At 41.8% G+C, this 19,275-nt stretch overlaps 1 protein-coding gene across 9 annotated transcripts in view; it reads left to right on the forward strand.

The window, feature by feature from the left end:
• Positions 1 to 8,120: 8,120 nt before the first annotated feature.
• The window catches only part of KCNH8 (potassium voltage-gated channel subfamily H member 8), a 447,861-nt gene continuing 436,706 nt past the window's right edge, over positions 8,121 to 19,275 (forward strand). For all 9 annotated transcript variants that reach the window (XR_014824095.1, XR_014824098.1, XR_014824099.1 and 6 more), the window contains exon 1: positions 8,121 to 8,711. Coding sequence is in view for 5 of the 9 variants with exons in the window: in XM_084989953.1 (XP_084846079.1) it covers positions 8,636 to 8,711 (76 nt within the window). In the remaining 4 variants the exon portion in view is untranslated. The remainder of the gene's footprint in view (positions 8,712 to 19,275) is intronic.

Here is a 19,275-nt window from a genome sequence, read left to right on the forward strand (position 1 = left end):
GGAAGAAGTAGCATATATCATTTCTGGGCTGAAAGATGGAATAGCAAATTTATGACCTTCCAAGTGACTTTTCTGCTCAATGGTAATGATGGAAGCCTCAGTTTCTGGATGTGAAACTAGAATAGGGTTGAATGCCTGTCAGCTTGGGGTACCTGAGTAACTAGGAAGAGGAAAAACCTCTTATTGTTCGACAAGCAATAACATTTTGGTGGTTATGTCACTTAACTTTGAAATGGGGTCTCAGTCTTACCATAACATCATCTAACCTTTACTAACCATAAAGTAGGTGAAATAAGAGCCATAGCACCAGATCACAGAGATAGTAGGTACCTTCTTCACTTTCCCCCACAATGGTGAGACAGGACAAATGCGACCTATAGGAATCTGTTTCCCGTCTCATATTGCAGTGACCTAAATCCCTAATGCTTTTAGTAATTACATGGTCACTGACTTCTTTCTTATGTTCATGGGGAACACCTTTAATTGATCTTCAACTCTCTCTCCCTGGGTCCAGGAAGGGTCTGAAAATAACTTTCAATACAGAAAGCCAAGTAGTTGCTATCAATTTTTTCAGAATCAATATGTGATCTAAAACCTGTTTGTCTTCCATATTATGGAGCTTGGTTTTTTTTCACGCCACATAAACTGTGCTTATAGCAGACTCACGCCCATACCTATGGGACAAGGGTTATGCTAGAGTATAGCTGATTTACTATAGGAATACAAAGACAGGAGTACTTGGATCAGGAAATGCAAAGGTTTCAGTGGCAGTGACATTGAAGGTGATCCTTGGATTATGAGTTTACCTGGTGAGGAAATTTAGAAGGATGAGGTTGTCATGTGGGACAGAGGGAACAGAATATTAAAAGGGAAGGAGGCCTGAAAGAGAACAGCACATCTGGGAACTGAGGGTAACTCAGTATGGCTTAATGGTGGGAAGATGCAGGCGTTAGACCACAATGTGTGTTGTAGATGAGGCTAGAGGGCTATGCAGAGGCCAGCTCTTGAACGGCTGCCACAGGGGAGGTGATGAAATTTTGCTTTGTCTTCTAACATATAGGGATTTTAAGGAGAGGATTATATGATTAATTTTTAACATAGCAAAACATTAGGTTCATTGTAGAATTAAGGATTACATGAAGAAGAAGAGTTTTGATGCAAGATGACCAGCTAGAGGGAATTGTCCTGATGAAAAACAATGAAGACATCAACTAAGAGGGTGGTGGCAAAATACATAGAGAAGACAGATTCCATAGGTGCTATGGAGCTAGAAGTGACCGAAATTAGTGATAGATTATTTAAGGGTAAGGAGAAGATGATCTAGATTGGCTTTCAGATTATAGTTTGGATTAGTGGTAAATCACAGATAAAAAAATGGGGAGAAGGAGTTCCCATTGTGGCACAGAGGAAATGAATCTGACTAGGAACCATGAGGTTGTGGGTTTGATCCTTGTTCTCTCTCAGTGGGTTAAGGATCCAGCATTGCCATGAGCTGTGGTGTAGGTGGCAAGATGCAGCTCGGATCTGATGTTGCGGTGGCTGTGGTGTAGGCTGACAGCTGTAGCTCCATTTAGACTCCTAGCCCGGGAACCTCCCTATGCCACCAGTATGGCGCTAAAAAGCCAAAAAAAAAAAAAAGGAGCAAAAAAAGAAGTAGACCTTGGGATGAAGGCAACAGAGATAAATGAAGTTTCTTCCTATTTCAGATTCATTGTCTGCTGAAGAATCTAGCAAGTGGGTTCATGGGTTTCTCTTCTCAGGAAACTTCCCTAATAGGTCCAAGTCAATCTGGATCCTCGGAGAAGCAGACCCTAAGACAGGGTTAGACAGGTAAGAGATTTATTGAGGGAAGAGCCTGTTAAGGATGACATGGGGTGGGATCAGGTACAGGCTGGGAGAGTCTTCAGACCATGATTCAGGGCTGACATCTGTGAAAGGCGTGGCAAGGCAGGAAGAGCAGATGAGAAATAGGATACACAATGGAGAATATCTGCCAAGCTAATGGGGAATCCCTGAGCAAAGATTACCTGTTAGGAGAGTTCCACACTGGGCATGATCAGCCAGGTTTTAATACCCTCATCGTGTTGGTCATTGGAGAGGAGTAGCCCTGACCAGCAGCAAACAGGGCTCAGCATGGCAGCTCCAAGTGTGGCAGCCAGTGGGTGTCACCAGCAACCCTCCCCCCAGCAGATTCTCTAAAGAAGAGACTTGAGTGACATACTACATGGCCCCCAACCATCTGTTCTCGAACATGCCAGAGCTCCTTTTCTTCAAAGACCATGGTTGGATTGTGTTCTACATTTGCATAGATTCTGTATTTGTCTATTTTGGCGTCCATTCATCACAGCATCAAATTAGCCATATTTTCTTATTTTCTATATTCTCAATGCTCTGACACTTGGGGGCATTACAGACCCTGGGGGGAGACTGCCCTTCCCACGGCTAGCTAATTCCTAAGACAATAACAATTGTCCATGAGTATGCCTTTCATGTGAAAACCAACCAATTCTGACTTTATACCCCTCATTCACTTCCTTATCTAAATCTCACAATATTTCCCCTGTTCTAAATCATCCAGGTCAGGTACCAGGTAACTAAAGATCATCCATTGTGACCCAAAGACCCCAAGAATTATTCAAACTAGCCAGTCCTAAACTGTTCACTCTGCCCTGCCTTGCCTTCCTTACAGAAAACCCAATAAAAGCTGCAGCCTAAGCCCTCTCTTGATATATGACTAAAACCTGATGCTCCTCTCATGAACTGTGAGTTACCTTAAACTTTCTTTTCAGTGAATTTGATCTCTCCCTGTTGGCTCTTACTTTTATAAATTAAGATCCAGGCACAAAACAAAGTGTAATTTTACTACCCTTTTAAAATTAGAAAGTCATGTGACTTATTTTGGCCATTAAGTTGTAAGCAGAAATTTGTTTTTTGTTTTTTCTTTGTAGGGCCGCACTTGCAGCACATGGAGGTTCCCAGGCGAGGGGTCTAATCTGAGCTATACCTGCTGGCCTATGCCAGAGCAACACCAGGTCTGATCTGTGTCTGGGACCTACACCACAGAGCAGGGCAACACCAGATCCTTAACCCACCAAGTAAGGCCAGGGATCGAATCGCCAACCTCATGGTTTCTAGTTGGATTCGTTTCCGCTGCACCGCAACAGCAACTCCTGTGAGCAGAAATTTTAACAGCACAGCATATATTGTCAGATTATCTTTTTCCCATTTAGGAAGACATATTTTGAACGAAGCTTCCATCAGTCTGGACTATGATAATGAGCAGAGGGGCTTGGCAACTCATGTTGAAACCGACAGCACTAACGGCCTGAACCTAGCCAGAACACAGACATGCCAGGGACTCAAACCCAGCCTAAACACAGACTGGGACTTGAACCCACGTTTTTTTTTTTTTTTTTTTTTTTTTTGTCTTTTTGCCATTTCTTGGGCCGCTCCCGCGGCATATGGAAGTTCCCAGGCTAGGGGTCGAATCGGAGCTGTAGCTGCCAGTCTACACCAGAGCCACAGCAACGCGGGATCCGAGCCGCGTCTGCAACCTACACCACAGCTCACGGCAACGCCGGATCCTTAACCCACTGAGCAAGGGCAGGGACCGAACCCGCAACCTCATGGTTCCTGGTCGGATTCGTTAACCACTGCGCCACGACGGGAACTCCCAGGTTCAGGTTCTTTATGCCTCTGTGCAGAAGGAATTCGGCAAGAGACAATGTGATAGGCAAGAAATAGATTTATTAAGATAGGACGCATGTGAGAAATGCAAGCAGGCAGGCAAGGAAGCTCTGCCCTGAGGATCAGGTGGGCTACAGTTTTCTCCTCCAAAGGGAGTGGGGGTTGGAAAAGCCCACCTCTTCCTTTCTGGGAGTAGCAGCTCCTCCTTGGTATTTGCAAGACCTGTATTCAAATCACCAGAAGGGCGGTCCTCAAACTTCTGCCCTAGGTCTGAATGTGAAGGCAGGCCTCGTCCCATCCCCCACCCAAGGACCTGAGGCAATTCTCACACCTCCACTAGTTAAGCAGGCCTGCCTTGTTCTGATAGCTTTTTTGAGCAAATTATTAACTTACAGTGATCTCCCAACATCCCCTAGATTTCCCTCTCTATCTATGTTCCTTTATTGGGACGTCTACCACTAGCTTTGCCTAGTCCATCCCTATCAACGTTAGATATATAGAGTGAGCAAGAAATAGCATTGCTGTAATAAGACGCTGGGATTTTATATTTATATTGACATATTATCTAGGTTGTCCTGACAATGATTATAGCTTTGGAGATTTAGCCAGAGTATTCCAGTTTCTACATACATTGAGAGTATTTGAGGAGCAAAAGGCAGAGACCACAGATACAAGACCACATATTGTAACAGCCAGTCAAAAATACTTACTATGTATAATGAACTGAATTAGGTGTGTGAGAATACCCCCGCAAAAAGGAGAAATAGATGATTATAATAATCCTTTATAACATATACTGCTCATTACAAGCTTTCAAAGATTCTTCACAAATATTTTCTTCTATTCAGTGAAGTAGGTATGGAAAGTATTATCCCTGTTTTACAAGTGAGAAAATGGAAACTCCTAAAGATTAAATAACTTGCTTGAGGTCCTATCAAAGTTACAAAAGGGGTAAGACAAACCTAGAAGAGACACTGCCACTTCCAAGTAGATTCCCCTTTATATCAGCTTATAAAATTAAAATAGTTACTACTCTTGTTACCAGAAAAAGTAGTAAGGATCTTCTCAAAGCCTATAATCAATCACATGAACATATAAGAAGTATTTGTAAGTGCTGTAGTATTGATTGAATGCTATAGTTAGAAAATGGATATGAAGGAGATCTAAATCCATCAAACAGGTTTAGGGGGTGGTTCTAAAGCCCCCTTTCAATCTTACCCATACCTAAAAGGCAGCTTAAAGCATGGGGGAGATATTGGTTTGAAACTTCAGGAGCCCCTGGAGTGAAATATGAAACTGGCCCCTAAACACCGAGTGCAGGGAGAGACCAAGGAAAGAGGCAGACCCCTCCAGATGGGTGGGCGGCAGGTGTCATTAGCAAGAGAACTTACATACAAGGCTTCTCTTGAGCAGCTGCAAGACGAGCAGAACATACCCACCTACTGGAATCTTGAACATTTAGTTCCAGATGTCTCAACACCACATTGCACTGTCAAGGCTGTGTCCTTGAAAACAGTTCTGGATGTATGTGTGCACAGGGGACTGGGGGTGAAGAGCCTCTGATTGCTGGACACCAGGTCCAGCTTGCTGATCAGCCAGGGGTCCAGCTCCCTCCCTGACCTCTCCTAACAGGAAAGACTCAACATTAAAAGAAACAAGAACAATTGCCATTTACATGGCTTTAGTTCTCAAGAGAATTTCATGTAGGTTTTTCACTTACATTTTACATTTCCCCTTATCAAGATTTGTCAATGTGAGCCCATGTTGGAAGTGACTCAGAAATGAGCTGCTCCAATGAGCCTTGACCAAATAAATGGTAGATTTATGAGCAAAGCAGAATATTTTTATTGTGGGTTTTAGGGTGGTTTCATATATATAGTGAATCAGTAAAATGTGCTTAGGTTGGTTGTACCTGGAGAGGCCTTCTATACTATGTAATACAGAGTGGCTTGGTCTGAGTTGAGGGATTTTGTGTCTTCACTTACATTTCAGAGTCAAAGATGTGATCCCTTTCTCTCTGAACACGAGTCTCTTCAAATGGGCCTTGGGTTTAGTGTATTGTGTGGTTACCCTGTGTTCTCACAGCATTGTCTTACTGAGGTCATTGAGACAGGTCACATATCTACGGGTTGGAAGGGTACTGAATGCAATCAGCTGGAGTTCTCTTTGTCTGTTAGTGAGGACAGTGGGAACATTTCCTTTAAGGAAAGGAAATGAGATTTGGGACAGAAGATTTTTGAAATTCCCAATTCTCATTGTGCCTCTTTCTCAAGCCTTTTTGATTTCAGGGTGACAAAGTATGTTTAAGGGGACTTAGTATGCTTAAACTGTCACCAAGGTCAGTTTGGCCCCACCCATGTCATAAACACTTAGGAGGGAGCCTTAGGTCCTTGATTAGTCAGCGCTTAGAGATGGCCTGGACCCAAAAACCAAATGGCTGATGACTCTTCATTAAGAAAGAGTTCTTGGTGGGGAAAGCATAAAAGAGGCAGTGAGATCCACCTACTACAGGCCAATAAGATCCAAGTGGATCCTGGGCTTGAATACCCCTTTAGGGCAGGGCTTTTGTCTTGCCTGACAAATAGTTGGTGCTGGAGGGGAGACTAAAAGGCAAGTTGTATACTAGGGTTTTTGTTTTTTTTTTTTTTTTTTTTTGCATAAAACGGAAGCTTTCTTTGGGGTTGCCATTCTTTAAGCCCCTCTTGTTCCTTTCTTGTAAGCGATTTCATGCATTTGGCAATCTAGATGAAGCCCACGACAAAGACAGTTTTTACACACACACTGCTACTGTGCAAATTTTATGAACCCGAAACGTCATTTACACCTCATATTTTTTCATGATTAATTTCAAGTCACATCAAAGGAGGCGTTTTTCTGATTTAAAAACTGACAGCAGTAGTCTGGGTTTTCTAGAACCTGATGCGCCGCCCACAACGGCAGGGACCCCCTAATCGCTCTCTTCCTCGCTCGGCCTGAGGAGACACGCCAAGCCACCCGCAGTTTGCCCGGTGCGCCGCTGGGGGGACACCACACTCCGGAGCTCAGTTTCCGCCAAGTGCAGCTGGCAGGTTCGGGACGGAAGGATGGGGAGAGGTGCCTTGTGGGGGGTAGCAGGAGTGGGCAGGTGCGGAGTGCTTCGAGGCGATAGACCCCGAGCCTTCCGCCAGGCCTCCGCAGCCCCGCTCCGCCCACTCAGGAATCCCCCCCCAGCCCGGTGCGGAGGCCGGATCTTCTTGAATTTCAACACAAAGGGAATCCTCGGTCGCAGGAAGTGCATCACCAGAACAGAAAACCGGGGGCGGGGAGAGGGAGACGCGTCCCTCCCCATCGATACCCCCGCCCTCCGGTGAGCCCTGGGCTGTGACGACACCGCCAGGGTCCCCCCAAAGCCCACCAGTCGGGAGACTCTAACCCCCCCCCCCCCGCTCCTATCATAGTGGCGGGCTGGCGCTTTCGCCTTGCCTTTCTCCGCGCCCCAGCTTCCCAGAGGCACGGACACGGTTGCCCCCCGCCCCGGCTTACTCACCTGTTCGCTTCCCGCATTCTCTCCTTCCGGGTGCGCGGGCACCTGGGCTTACGTTTGTTTTTCCACGCCTGGGGTCTCAACTTTCCTCCTACATCAGCCTTCCCTTCTCAGTTTTCTGGAGACTCCCGGCTCTGAAGGTCCTCCACTCCCAGCAGCAGGTTTGGGCATAGGTGGAGAGGGAGTCCCCGGAAGAGCGAGGGGACAGGACGGGGAGAGACCACTTTCGTTTTCCCATACTCTGGCCCTTCTGGGGACTCGGCCAGGCTTTCAACCTGGAGGAGCCAGGCTGGGAGGGAGGAGAGTAGCAGGCGAGGCTACTTTGTGCTGCAGTTCTCTTTACCAGGCAATCTTACTGGTTTGATGTACATTGTATTTTTCAAATCAATAGCAACAGCAAACTTTTCTAGGAAGGTTTTATTCACATTTCACCAGAGAGTGGAAAACCATTCATTGTCCATAGAAAAAGCTATCATTATGATTTTCTTTTAGTTTAGAATGGCTTGGAGACACCGATAGTAATTTGGGGAGAGGGACTGAAGCACCCCTGTCGGAGCCCAGGGTGGGGAAGTGGAAAGACTCTGGAGATTTGCATCGGTTACCGGATTGAAAGACCCAGTGACTGGGGAGGAGCCGCGCAGCTAACTACAGGGTGCCCTGCTCCGGTCCTGGGCACTCACCGCGGTAGATGCGCCCGAAGGGGGCCGCCTCCCCCGGGGGTGATAGCCTGCCTTTGCTCCCACGGACAACAACGGGGGCTGTCCCCTCTCCCAAGTTCTAGGGCGGCCGGGTACCTGGCGGACCTGTCTCCTCCCCTTCTCCAATACCACACCCACGGGACTCTGGTCTCCCCGGGAAAGGGACAAAGCGGGAACAAAGGGGTCTTTGTTCACCGGCTCCCGGGGGGTGGGAGTTGTGTTCGCTCGCGTTTCCTAGCGCCCCTAGGAGACGAAAAGGTTCCGCGCTTCAGAGCCTCGCCCAGCCTACTGCACCGCCCTCCGCGACCCCGGCGCCTGAGGTCAGGGCGCGGCGCCCCGGGCCACCGCAGGCTCTTCCCGGGCGGGGTAGGGGGCGAGACTGAACGACGGCGCTTGGCAGGATCTGCCGCCCACGAAGGGACGGTGGGGGGGTTCTCGGAGCTGGCGGAGGTGGCGGGGGCGGGAGAGGGAGCCTGCGCGGGGCTGAGCCTGGAGGTGAGGTGCGGGCTCCGAGAGCGCTCTCGGGGCTGCTCCTGCCCGAGCCGCGGCGGCTGGAACCCGCTCCCTGGCTCCTTCCATCCTCCCCCTTCTCTCGTGCGGCCCCACCGCCGCGCTGGGCCCCCCTCCCCTGCCGTCATCACGCTCCCCTTCTCCCTTCTTGGCACTTTCCTCTCGAACCATCCTTCTGGACAAACTTTGATGGAGAATTTCACACCACGCTGGAAAAATGCCGGTTATGAAAGGATTACTGGCGCCCCAAAACACCTTCCTGGACACCATCGCCACCCGTTTTGACGGAACGCGTAAGTCTGGCACTTCGATGAGTTGCATGGGGTTTTTTGTTTTTGTTTTTGTTTTTGTTTTGGATAATTTTTCTCATATAAATTACTTTCGTCCTCACCCTTCTTTTTGCTTTTTCGGGGTGTATTTTATTTCCTTCTGTTCCTGCTGAGGGGTCTTTTGTGCAGAGAATTTTTTTTTTCTCCTTCTCATGGTAGTGTTAACACTTCGGGGTAGTTGGCCCCCTTGACTCTTGGGTTCTTAAGGGCTGAAAAAGAGCCCAAAGAAAAACAGACGCCCTTGTTCCCTGTGGGACCTGTATTAAGGTACTTTTTTAAGGAATTGTTTTTTATGAATTTTATGAGATGATAGTGGGAATTGTCCATATTGGTGAATTGCCAGTTTATCCTTCTAGAGTTTCAAGGCTCCCTCAGTTATGGGGGGAGTTTGGCATATTCTTCGTCCATGGAGCTTCATTCCGTGAGGTCTTTTGTATAGACATAATCCCATGTGAGTTTAAGAAATGCCACTAGAATCAAGATTGTCAAGTGAGAGCTTTCTAAAGAATTTTGAGCCTTGTGAGTTTGTCAGAATCCTGATTCCTGCTTCTTAGGTAGAATAGCATACCTCTCAATCCGGAATTATCCTAACACTCTAGGAGAGCCCGTTGGGGAAGGAGAAACTGGGCGTTATAACGGCTGATTTGATCATAAGAGAAATTTTCAACGTATATTTTTGAGGGCGAATGTCATTGGACATTTAATTAAAAACAGAGATATGGTGTGTCCATTCTTAGAGACTGTTGGGATGCATCTGCCAAGTTCTCTTTCAGGACCACGGTCAGGTCCTCATTCCCTCCCAGGCTTTTCAAACTCCCCTCTTCCTGAGCCAGCTGGTTTTCCCAACAGGCTTTCACCCTGTACTTAGGAGTCTGTACTTTCACCCTCAGCAAAAGCTGTCAATTGGTTTCACTATGAATATTCACATCTTTCTCTTAACTTCTGTTTCTTCTGCCTGCTATCTTTCCTTTTTTGCCTGTTACACAAGACTCAGAAACTCATTCGTTCTAAAGGTTTGTTCAGTGCTTCAGGTATCATGGTTTTTTAGGAGATGGCATATTTCTTGGAGCTGATGTGGGAGAGCACATCTAACTCTACTTTCACTCCAGTAGTCTGGACACACAATCTTATTAAGGGGGAAGTAAATCCAGGACTTTTTGCGCTTCAGGAAGAGTTGGAAGAGTTTATATGAGGGAGAAATGAAGTATTTACTGGATTTTGTTCAGTTTTTATTTTTAACATCCAGCCTACTCAGGATAGTTGGTGTGAACATTGTTTCCAGTGTTTTTATCTTTGTCTTTAGCCTTTCCCTCCCTTTTTATGTTCTAGGTGTGTCAAACAGTATGAGTGAAGTGCAGTGCTATTATTTATCTGTCTTCCCTAGGTAATAATGAGACAATATAATAGAACTTCAAATCCCTGCCAGTGCCAACCCACCCACCACTGGACCACTACCCAAAATGAGCAGTAGGATCTTCACTCATGACTGTGGGCACTACTGTTTATGATCTTAGGCACTGATCAGTTTATGTGGGTGTTTGTTCTTGAAGTTGCCAATCGCAATTCCAAAGACTTTTAACATTGACCACAAATGCATTATTGAAAAAGAGCTAATTGGTAAAAGGTAGTTGCTTATCTCATTGTCGCTTAAAGTTGAATGGAGTGCAGTGTGTAGTGAATTATCCTAGCATAGCCCTGGGTACTACGGCAGGAATATATTTACATATCAGTTGCTAATGAGAGGGGCTTTGGGTCACCTGTATGAAGATACCTTTGCCTCTTTCCCTAGGACATTTGATAAACAGAGGGTGTGTAGAGAAAGAAGGGTGTGCTTGTGAAGCTCTTTTTCTGTCTTAACTACACATTAATGGGAATGAAATGGAAGGTTAGAAGTTTTAAATCCTTTTTTGGGAAGATCATCATCACATAACCTGCATTTAGATAATAGCAAAAACTAAAACTGTTGGGGAGCATGCTTGGTCGGGACTCCAAGGGTCTGTGGGATTCCTGGAGGGAATTACTTTGTATGAAATCGGTCTGAAAATCAGGGCAGCAGATGTCAAGGTAATGACTAACGTGAAGCTTTCCTTTGGCAAGATGTTGTTGGGAACATTTAATGAATATCCTTCGTCCCAACAAATCCTACTCAAGGAAAGAATATTGTATTTTCTCATTTGCTTTTCATTTGAATTGCAAAATAACCTGAATAATCTGGAACTGACAAAAAAATACCCTAAGCAAATTTTAGCCACAATTTTTGCTGTATCTCACATCGTGGCATACCATATTCCCTACTAAATATTTAGTATATCTATCCTTTATGTGTTGACTCAGTTTTATTAAGTATAATTACTATCCCTGAAACTCTTTTCCTGTGTTCATCCTTCTTTCTCTTGATTTTTTTTATAGAAGTCATATTTTCTTGTGCAAGATAAAACTATTGGCAAGTTTTAAGTTTGCAAAATTGCCATCCATCCAAATAAAAATTATACTAGAGAGTGAATGATATTATTATACTCAAAATGTAATTTGTTTACTTCGTGCATTTTCTGCCTTATTGTAAGGTATATTTTATAGTCTTGTTGGTTTCTTATTTTGTTTTATTTTGGACAATTCTCTTGAAAAAATAAGACAGCAAACAATAACCATAGAAAACCACCTTGCTAACTTAATTATGAGGCAGTATTATTATTAGCTTTATTGATTTAATGCTGTAATAGAAAATAATAAATCATAAAACATCATCTAAAAATTTTCATAGGAAAGAGTAAATATATGACAACAAAAGCCTATAACATAATCTTACTAATTTATCAGTTGAGATATTTTCACAGGCAACATAAAAGAGGTTAATAATATATTTTATCACCCAGTGATACTTTATTTTACATAATAGGATATTTTTTCTTTTTAATATTTAAGGAATGAACTCTCAGAATTGAAAGACAATAGTGACCCATTAATTGCATTTTTTTCTCATATTCAATAAAATTTTTTAAAAACTGTTGTAAAATACAAATCTTTTGAGAGTTCCCGTCGTGGCGCAGTGGTTAACAAATCCAACTAGGAACCATGAGGTTGCGGGTTCGATCCCTGCCCTTGCTTAGTGGGTTAATGATCCGGCGTTGCCATGAGCTGTGGTGTAGGTTGCAGACGCGGCTCGGATCCCGTGTTGCTGAGGCTCTGGCGTAGGCTGGCAGCTACAGCTCCGATTAGACCCCTAGCCTGGGAAACTCCCATATGCTGCAGGAGCAGCCCAAGAAATGGCAAAAAGACCAAAAATAATAATAATAATAATAAAATACAAATCTTTTTATATAAGACTACCCTAAAATATATTTACTCTTGAAATATGTTCTCATGGTTTGCATTTAATTGAATGTGAGTGAGACTTAGAAAAGCTAAGAACCTTGTACATATTGAATATGAATATCCCATTTAGGGGGAGACAAATAAACTCCAATTAATTACTTTGACTCATTATATGTAGCCATACTTCTCACTTGAAACACTTAAACACACGCACAGACACACACACACTATCTTACCATTATTATCTGTGTATGGTTTATTCCTTCATAGTTTCTTCTTTTATATGTTTAATGCACTTAAAAAAAATCTTTTCTGAGTGGATTTTTGCTTTAAGTATATGAATATTAATCTGAACAAAGGGAAAGTATAATAACAAAACACATAAGTACATATTTTAAAAACCAGTTTTTCAGTACAGCTATTTGCCACAGGGTACCATTTGAGAAAAACACTTTTTTTTTTTTTTTTTTTTTTGAGGAGGTAAAACTTTCAAAGGAAAGTGTCTATTTTCAAACATAATGGTGCATTAGCCTACATTTTCCAGTCAGATCAAAATTTGGCCAGAACACTTCTTTCCCTTTGGGGTTAGTGAGACAAGATCTAAACTCTAAAGGAAGGTTGTAGCTGAGTGGACTTTATCAAGGAGATTCCAGTCAGAGTATTCAGAAATAAAGCTGGTTTAGAAATCTATTCATATTTGCATATGTTTTATGTATTGGTATATAGCTTGTCCAAAACGGTCCAAGAAAATGTGTTAAATTGAAATGTTTCCTTTACAGAGGCAATTCCCCATGGTTTTTCTTTTTCTTTTCCTCTTCATGCCTTCTTCAAGGTACGTAGACCTCTTAACATTAGAAGCATAGAGAGAAAGGTATGTACCTAATTCTGGAGGCCATGGGGACTTCCTAAGTCTTTGCTGGGTTGTAGTTTGGAGAGTATCATCAAAGGCATCTAGCCAATAAAAAAGAATGAGCTCCCTTATGTATGAGTCTGTCTGTAGAAGCCTGTAACCTGAAACGTTCAAGGAAGTACCTAGCACTCCATAGATAGCTCCCCACAAAAGGAAAGTTATAAAGACTTTTATTTTTTACATGCCGCGAGCAGTCTCTTTTATCCCTATTCTTTATGTTTAGAGAGAGAGTTCCTGTGCTAGTTTTCTATTTCTGTGTAGTAAATTACCATACAGTCAGTGGCTTAATCTCACATTTCCTGTAAGCTAGATATCCAGGCAAGGACTTTTCTTAGCAACTGGAGGCTCCCTTCCTGCTCCTGACCCCAAGAGCTCTCATACCAGAACAGCTACTTCTTCAAGAACAGCAGGAGTGCCTTCCTCTAGGAGCTAGCTCCCCTCCCTCAGGATCACCCAGGAAAATTTCCCCCTTGGTGAACTCAAAGTCTACTGATTTTGTGTCTTAATTACATCTGTAAATTCCTTTTAAAATCATACCTCCTGTGCAAACTCGAGGGGAAGGTATTAGATGGGGTGTGTATACAAGGAGCTGGGAATCTTGGAAGCTGGCTTAGAATTCTGTCTACTAAGGGCGCTGTCCCATTGCTGTACTGTTATACAAAGCCTAACATTCTCACGTCTGTTCTTCTGTGAAACAGGTTTATTGAGCACAGTCTCTGTATTTAAACTCTGCCAAGTTTGTGTCTGAAATCTTTGTGCATGTAAGACCCAGGTCACTGGAGGGAGGGCTTTTGTTTATTTATATTTATTAAAGGTATAGGAGTAAACCTAGCCTGGGATGTGTTTTGTCAGCTGTGTGGTCAGAATCTTCATAATTCTAGTCTCTTGACAGGGTGCTCCCTCTTTCCAGAAAGGTCACCTGGGGTCTATTGGTCTATATACTGGTATCTTAATCTGAACTGGAGGGTAAGCCAGTCCACAAATGTGGCATTTGCAAGGGGCCCAAGACAGGTCCTTGTACTCTAAGTTGACTTGAGCAGTTTCCACTGTATTTACCTTCTTAACCACTCTTGTTACTGGGCCAGCTATGTGGACCATTTTGTTTTATTTAAAAAAAAAAATTTTTTTTTTTGTCTTTTAGGGCCACACCCATGGCATATGGAGATTCCTAGGCTAGGGGTGGAACTGGAGCTGTAGCCACTGGCTTGCACCACAGCCACAGCAACACCAGATCTGAGCCTCGTCTGTGACCTACACCACAGCTCAAGGCAGTGCAGGATCCTTAACCCACTGAGTGAGGCCAGGGATTGAACCTGCGTCCTTATGGCCTAGTCAGATTTGCTCCTGCTGTGCCATGATGGCAATTCCTATTTTTAAAATTTTTTGACCACACCTGTGGCATGCTGAAATTCCTGGGCCAGGGGGCTAGGAATTGAACCTGAGCCATAGCAGCAACTGGAGCCATGGCAGTGACAATCAATGCCTGATCCTTAACCCACTAGGGTACCAGAAAACATGTGGGCTGTTTTGAAACAGTATGTTTTCCATCTTTTTCTTTTGTCTCTAATCACTTTTCAGATTTAAGAAACTCTCCACTATACACGTGTGTATTCAGATTGACTGGGTTAAATAATTTTCTTTCTTTAAACTTCATTCCAAGTTTATTAAAAACTAAAAAGGAAGAAAGAAGGAAAAAGGAGAAGAAAGAAGAAGGATGAGGAAGGAGGGAATTATTTGGTTTCATTCTTTTGAAGATGAATTCTTTATCTTGTAAAGAACTTTACCACATGGGTATTTAAGAATCATATATGGAACTACTAAATGTACTCACTGTGCAAAGTCACTTTGCTCATCAAAGAAAATGTACTATCCATTTTTTTTTTTTTTAAATAAACCCACTAGATTTTGGTGCTAGAATTTGCTGACTTTAGAACTTCCTTGGGATTTTTTTGTTGTCAGGCTCATCTTTCAACAGATGATATTCAAATTCTCATGCCTGTTATAATGACATCATTTTGTATTTTTACCTTCTTATTGTCTTACAGAGAAAATTCCTCTACCCATTTTGAGCCTTCTTTGATTGGGAGAAATATATTCTCCAGTGTCAGGTGCTGTTGGCATCTTTTAACAGCCATCATTTTCCTCTTCTCCACAATGAATAAGGATACCTAGCTCTCTAACTCTCAAATCTAATCTAAAGCTCCTTTTCCCCCTTTTTCTGTTTTCTTTTGTTCTAATAAGTCTTTTGGAAAGATTTCCTTATTGTACCTGTCAGCCAAAATGAGTTTCTTATGCTAGTTATTAAACTAGAGGGAACTGAGACCAGAGCATTTATCAGTCTTTCCATGTTTTATTTAATTTTCTAGGGAAAAAAAAAGATCCACGTAAGAAGTTCAGATGTTATCAAAATGTCAAATACCCACTTTGACAGGAAGTAGCCTTGTCCTTAAGTGTCCTGTTCTGGCTCTTCCTTCAATGGAGAGAATAATGTAGAAAATTAAATTGAGCATACTTTTGACCTTATAAGGAAATAAATGTTTCTACTGTGATTCCATGAATTGTGGAGAAGAATGAATGTCTTGGGACTGGAGCTTTTGTATTGTATTATGAGTTTTGGTTTGAATAAAAGTTATAAACCTATTTGAAAAAGAGTAATAATAGCTAATATTTGTATAGCATTTCAGTATATTCTTTCTTTTATCCCATCACTTGAATTACTTTTGAACTAATAGATAAAAAGTGGCTTCCTATTATAATTTTCATTGTACATTTATTTTACTGTGAAATTGAGCAGTATTTAATGTATTTAAGGTCTATTTAAATTTCCTTTCCTGGGTATTACCTTTACATGTTCATTGCCTTTTATTAATTAAATTGTTGGCATTCTCTTTTTGACATCTCTGAGGTCTTTTTATAATAATAAAGTGAACACTTTATTGGTGATGTGAATTGTATGTTTCCCCCAAGTTTGGTAGGGTTTAAAATTACAGTTTTTGTGCAGATGAATTAATCAGTTATCTTATGATTTCTGTGTTTTGTATCATACAAACATAGAGATGTTTTCCATTCTGAAATTATTTTAAAAAATACATCCTATGTGTTCTACCATAGTTTTATTTTGTATATTAACTTTTTCACCTCTATTAATAAGTTCCATGATTTGATCTATTGAGTATGATGTAGGAAATCAAGATTTTTCTCTAGATTCCCATCCATTTTTCTGACAATTTAATCATTTTTCATGCTGATTTGAAATGTCTGTTTATCATATTCTTTTTTTTTTTTTTTTTTTTTGTCTTTTTTTGTTGTTGTTGTTGTTGTTGTTGTTATTGTTGCTATTTCTTGGGCCGCTCCCACGGCATATGGAGGTTCCCAGGCAAGGGGTCGAATCGGAGCTGTAGCCACCGGCCTACGCCAGAGCCACAGCAACGCGGGATCCGAGCCGCGTCTGCAACCTACACCACAGCTCACGGCAACGCCGGATCCTTAACCCACTGAGCAAGGGCAGGGACCGAACCCACAACCTCATGGTTCCTAGTCGGATTCGTTAACCACTGCGCCACGACGGGAACTCCATGTTTATCATATTCTATATTTCCATGTGTAATTCTTTGTTTTTTGACTTGCTATCCTATTACATTCATCTGTCTTTTTTCTTCATATGTTAGTTCTACAGTTTTAATTATAGATGTTTTATGATATGTGTTGAAACTCATTCCATTCTACTTTTCCCCCAGAAAGTTTACTTGGATAATCATACTTATTTGGAAGTCCACAGGAACTTAAGAATCTAGTGGGAAAAAGCCTTGATGGTATTTTTAATGGAATCTCCTACAGGAAAAATGATATTTTTATAATGTTGAAAATTCATATCCCAAAATTTGCTATGTATTTCTGCCATTTATATCTTTTTAGGGAATTCTCAATAAATCTCTTGTGCATTTCTGGTTTATTTGATTCCTAGTAATTTCATGTTTGTAGTTGCTATATACTATGGATTTTTTTCTTCCACTGTTTTGTTTTCCTAATTAAATCATGTTTGTTTATTTGAAGGTGTTGATTCCTATGTTTTATTATGTTTCTAACCAGCCAGTTTGTTGAGTTTCTACTATTCTTTGTAATAATGTTACAGTTGTCTTTTGGGGAGCTTTCATGGTTAAAAAATATACTATCGTCCTCAAGTAATAAATATTTTTCTTTCTTGTTTCCAGTTTTCACAACTCTTACTTTTTGTCCTCAGTTTCCTCCCATTTCTTTGGTTTAGTTTTATTAATACTATAAAAATGGTGAAGATAAAGAATATCCTTCTTGTTCCTGACCTTAATGAGAATTAGTTCAGTGTTTTTCTAATAAGTATTTCTCGAATTTTTAGTTTGAGAAATATTTCATTATAAAGAGATTTTGTCATATATCCCTATTTTAATAAGCAATTTTATCAGTTCTTTTCATCATCCATCAAGTAACTATATTTCTTATTGAATCAATTAATATAATAGATTCTTTTGACATGTTTTATTATATTCAACTATCCTTGCATTCTTTCAGTAAGTTGGCATGTTGCTGGATTTTACTTGTTAATGTTTTATCTAATTATTTTTTTTAGATTTTTACTTGCTAAAGTTTTATTTAGAATTTTAATAATCTTCTTTTGGTAATGGTCTTTTATTTATTTATTTATTCATTGGCCACCCTGTGGCATATGGAGTCCCTGGGCCAGGGATCAGGTCCAGATCCAAATCTGAGCTGTAGTTGCAACCTCTAGTGCAGCTGCAGCAACGTCGAATACTTTAACCCACTGCACCAGGCCAAGGATCGAACCTGTGCCCTGGCACTGCAGAGATGCCAATGATCTCTTTGTGCCATAGTGGGAACTGCCTTATTTTCTTTTTTGTGTGTGTGTATTTTTAGATTTTTGGTGGGGGAACAGGCAACCACATATCCATATTTGTACCAATTATAATGTAGTTTCATTGGGTTTAGAATTTGTGCCAGATTTTATTTGAATAAATTATTATCATTAATTATTACATTTTTGAAAAGCCAAGGTGGGCTGGTAGATCTCCAGTTAGTTCTCACAGCTTTGGCTATGGTGTTTTCTCGTAGTGTCTCAGATGCCTAGGAGTGAATATAGTTCTTACTTTAATGTGTCCTTAAATCTGAAAGATGCCCAGCAATAATATATATCTTTTATAACCTTTTTCCAGATTCAAATATATATGTATATTTTTTTCTAGAACAACACGTACATTGTATACCAGCCAGTAACACCATGGCTGGCAAGATGGATGATGTTACCAGGTCGCAAGTTAGTGGCTCAGTAGGAGACATGAGCAGCTTAAGTGCACATGACTATATATCAATGGATTTTTTTTTGGCTTTGATAACCTCACAAATATGAAAAATGCATTTGATGAAGTGTTGAATCCCCATTACTTAAGAAAGTTGATGAATGTGTAATTGGAAGAAAATGCTGATATTTTATCTATCTTGGGTGCCCATAGTGAGGCAATATCACTGACCACATTAAAATCAAAAGCCTGCAGTTCCCATTGTGGCTCAACAGAAACAAATCTGACTAGTACCTATAAGGAAGCAGGTTCGATCCCTGGCCTCACTCAGTGGGTTAAGGATCCGGCATTGCCATGAGCTGTGATGTAGGTCACAGACGCGGCTCAGATCTGGCATTGCTGTGGCTGTGGTGTGGGCCAGTGGCTAGAGCTCCTATTCGACCCCTAGCCTGGGAGCCTCCATATGCTGTGGGTGTGGCCGTAAAAAGACAAAAAAAAAAAATAACGTGAAATCAGAAGCCTTTCTTGAGAGAGACCATGATGGAAGAAAATATGAGGAAAAGAATGTAAATATATGTATGACTAGGTCACTATGCTGTAGAACAGAAATTAACACAACACTGTAAATCCATTATACTCTAATGAAAAAAATGAAAAAAAATCATAAGCCGCAAATCTGCTGAATAAGCATAAGCATGTTTTTCAAAAAATTAGTGGCTGATTTAAGAAGACTATGTTGGCGTTCCCATCGTGGTGCAGCATCAACTAATCCGACTAGGAACCATGAGATTGCCAGTTTGATACCTGGCCTCGCTCAGTGGGTTAAGGTTCTGGCGTTGCTATGAGCCATAGGTTGCAGATGCGGCTCAGATCAGACATTGCTGTAGCTGTGGCATAGGCTGGTAGCTGTAGCTCCGATTGGACCCCTAGCCTGGGAACCTCCATGTGCCGCAGATGTGGCCCTAAAAAAAGTGAAAAAAAGAAAAGAAGACTATGCTTGCAAATGATGATTCATCCA

Source organism: Sus scrofa, chromosome 13 (assembly GCF_054392235.1).
Source record: "Sus scrofa isolate SSC_HxYL_T2T_F1_AM1 chromosome 13, Sscrofa_HxYL_maternal_Yorkshire_Landrace_v2.0, whole genome shotgun sequence".
Classification (NCBI taxonomy): domain Eukaryota; kingdom Metazoa; phylum Chordata; class Mammalia; order Artiodactyla; family Suidae; genus Sus; species Sus scrofa.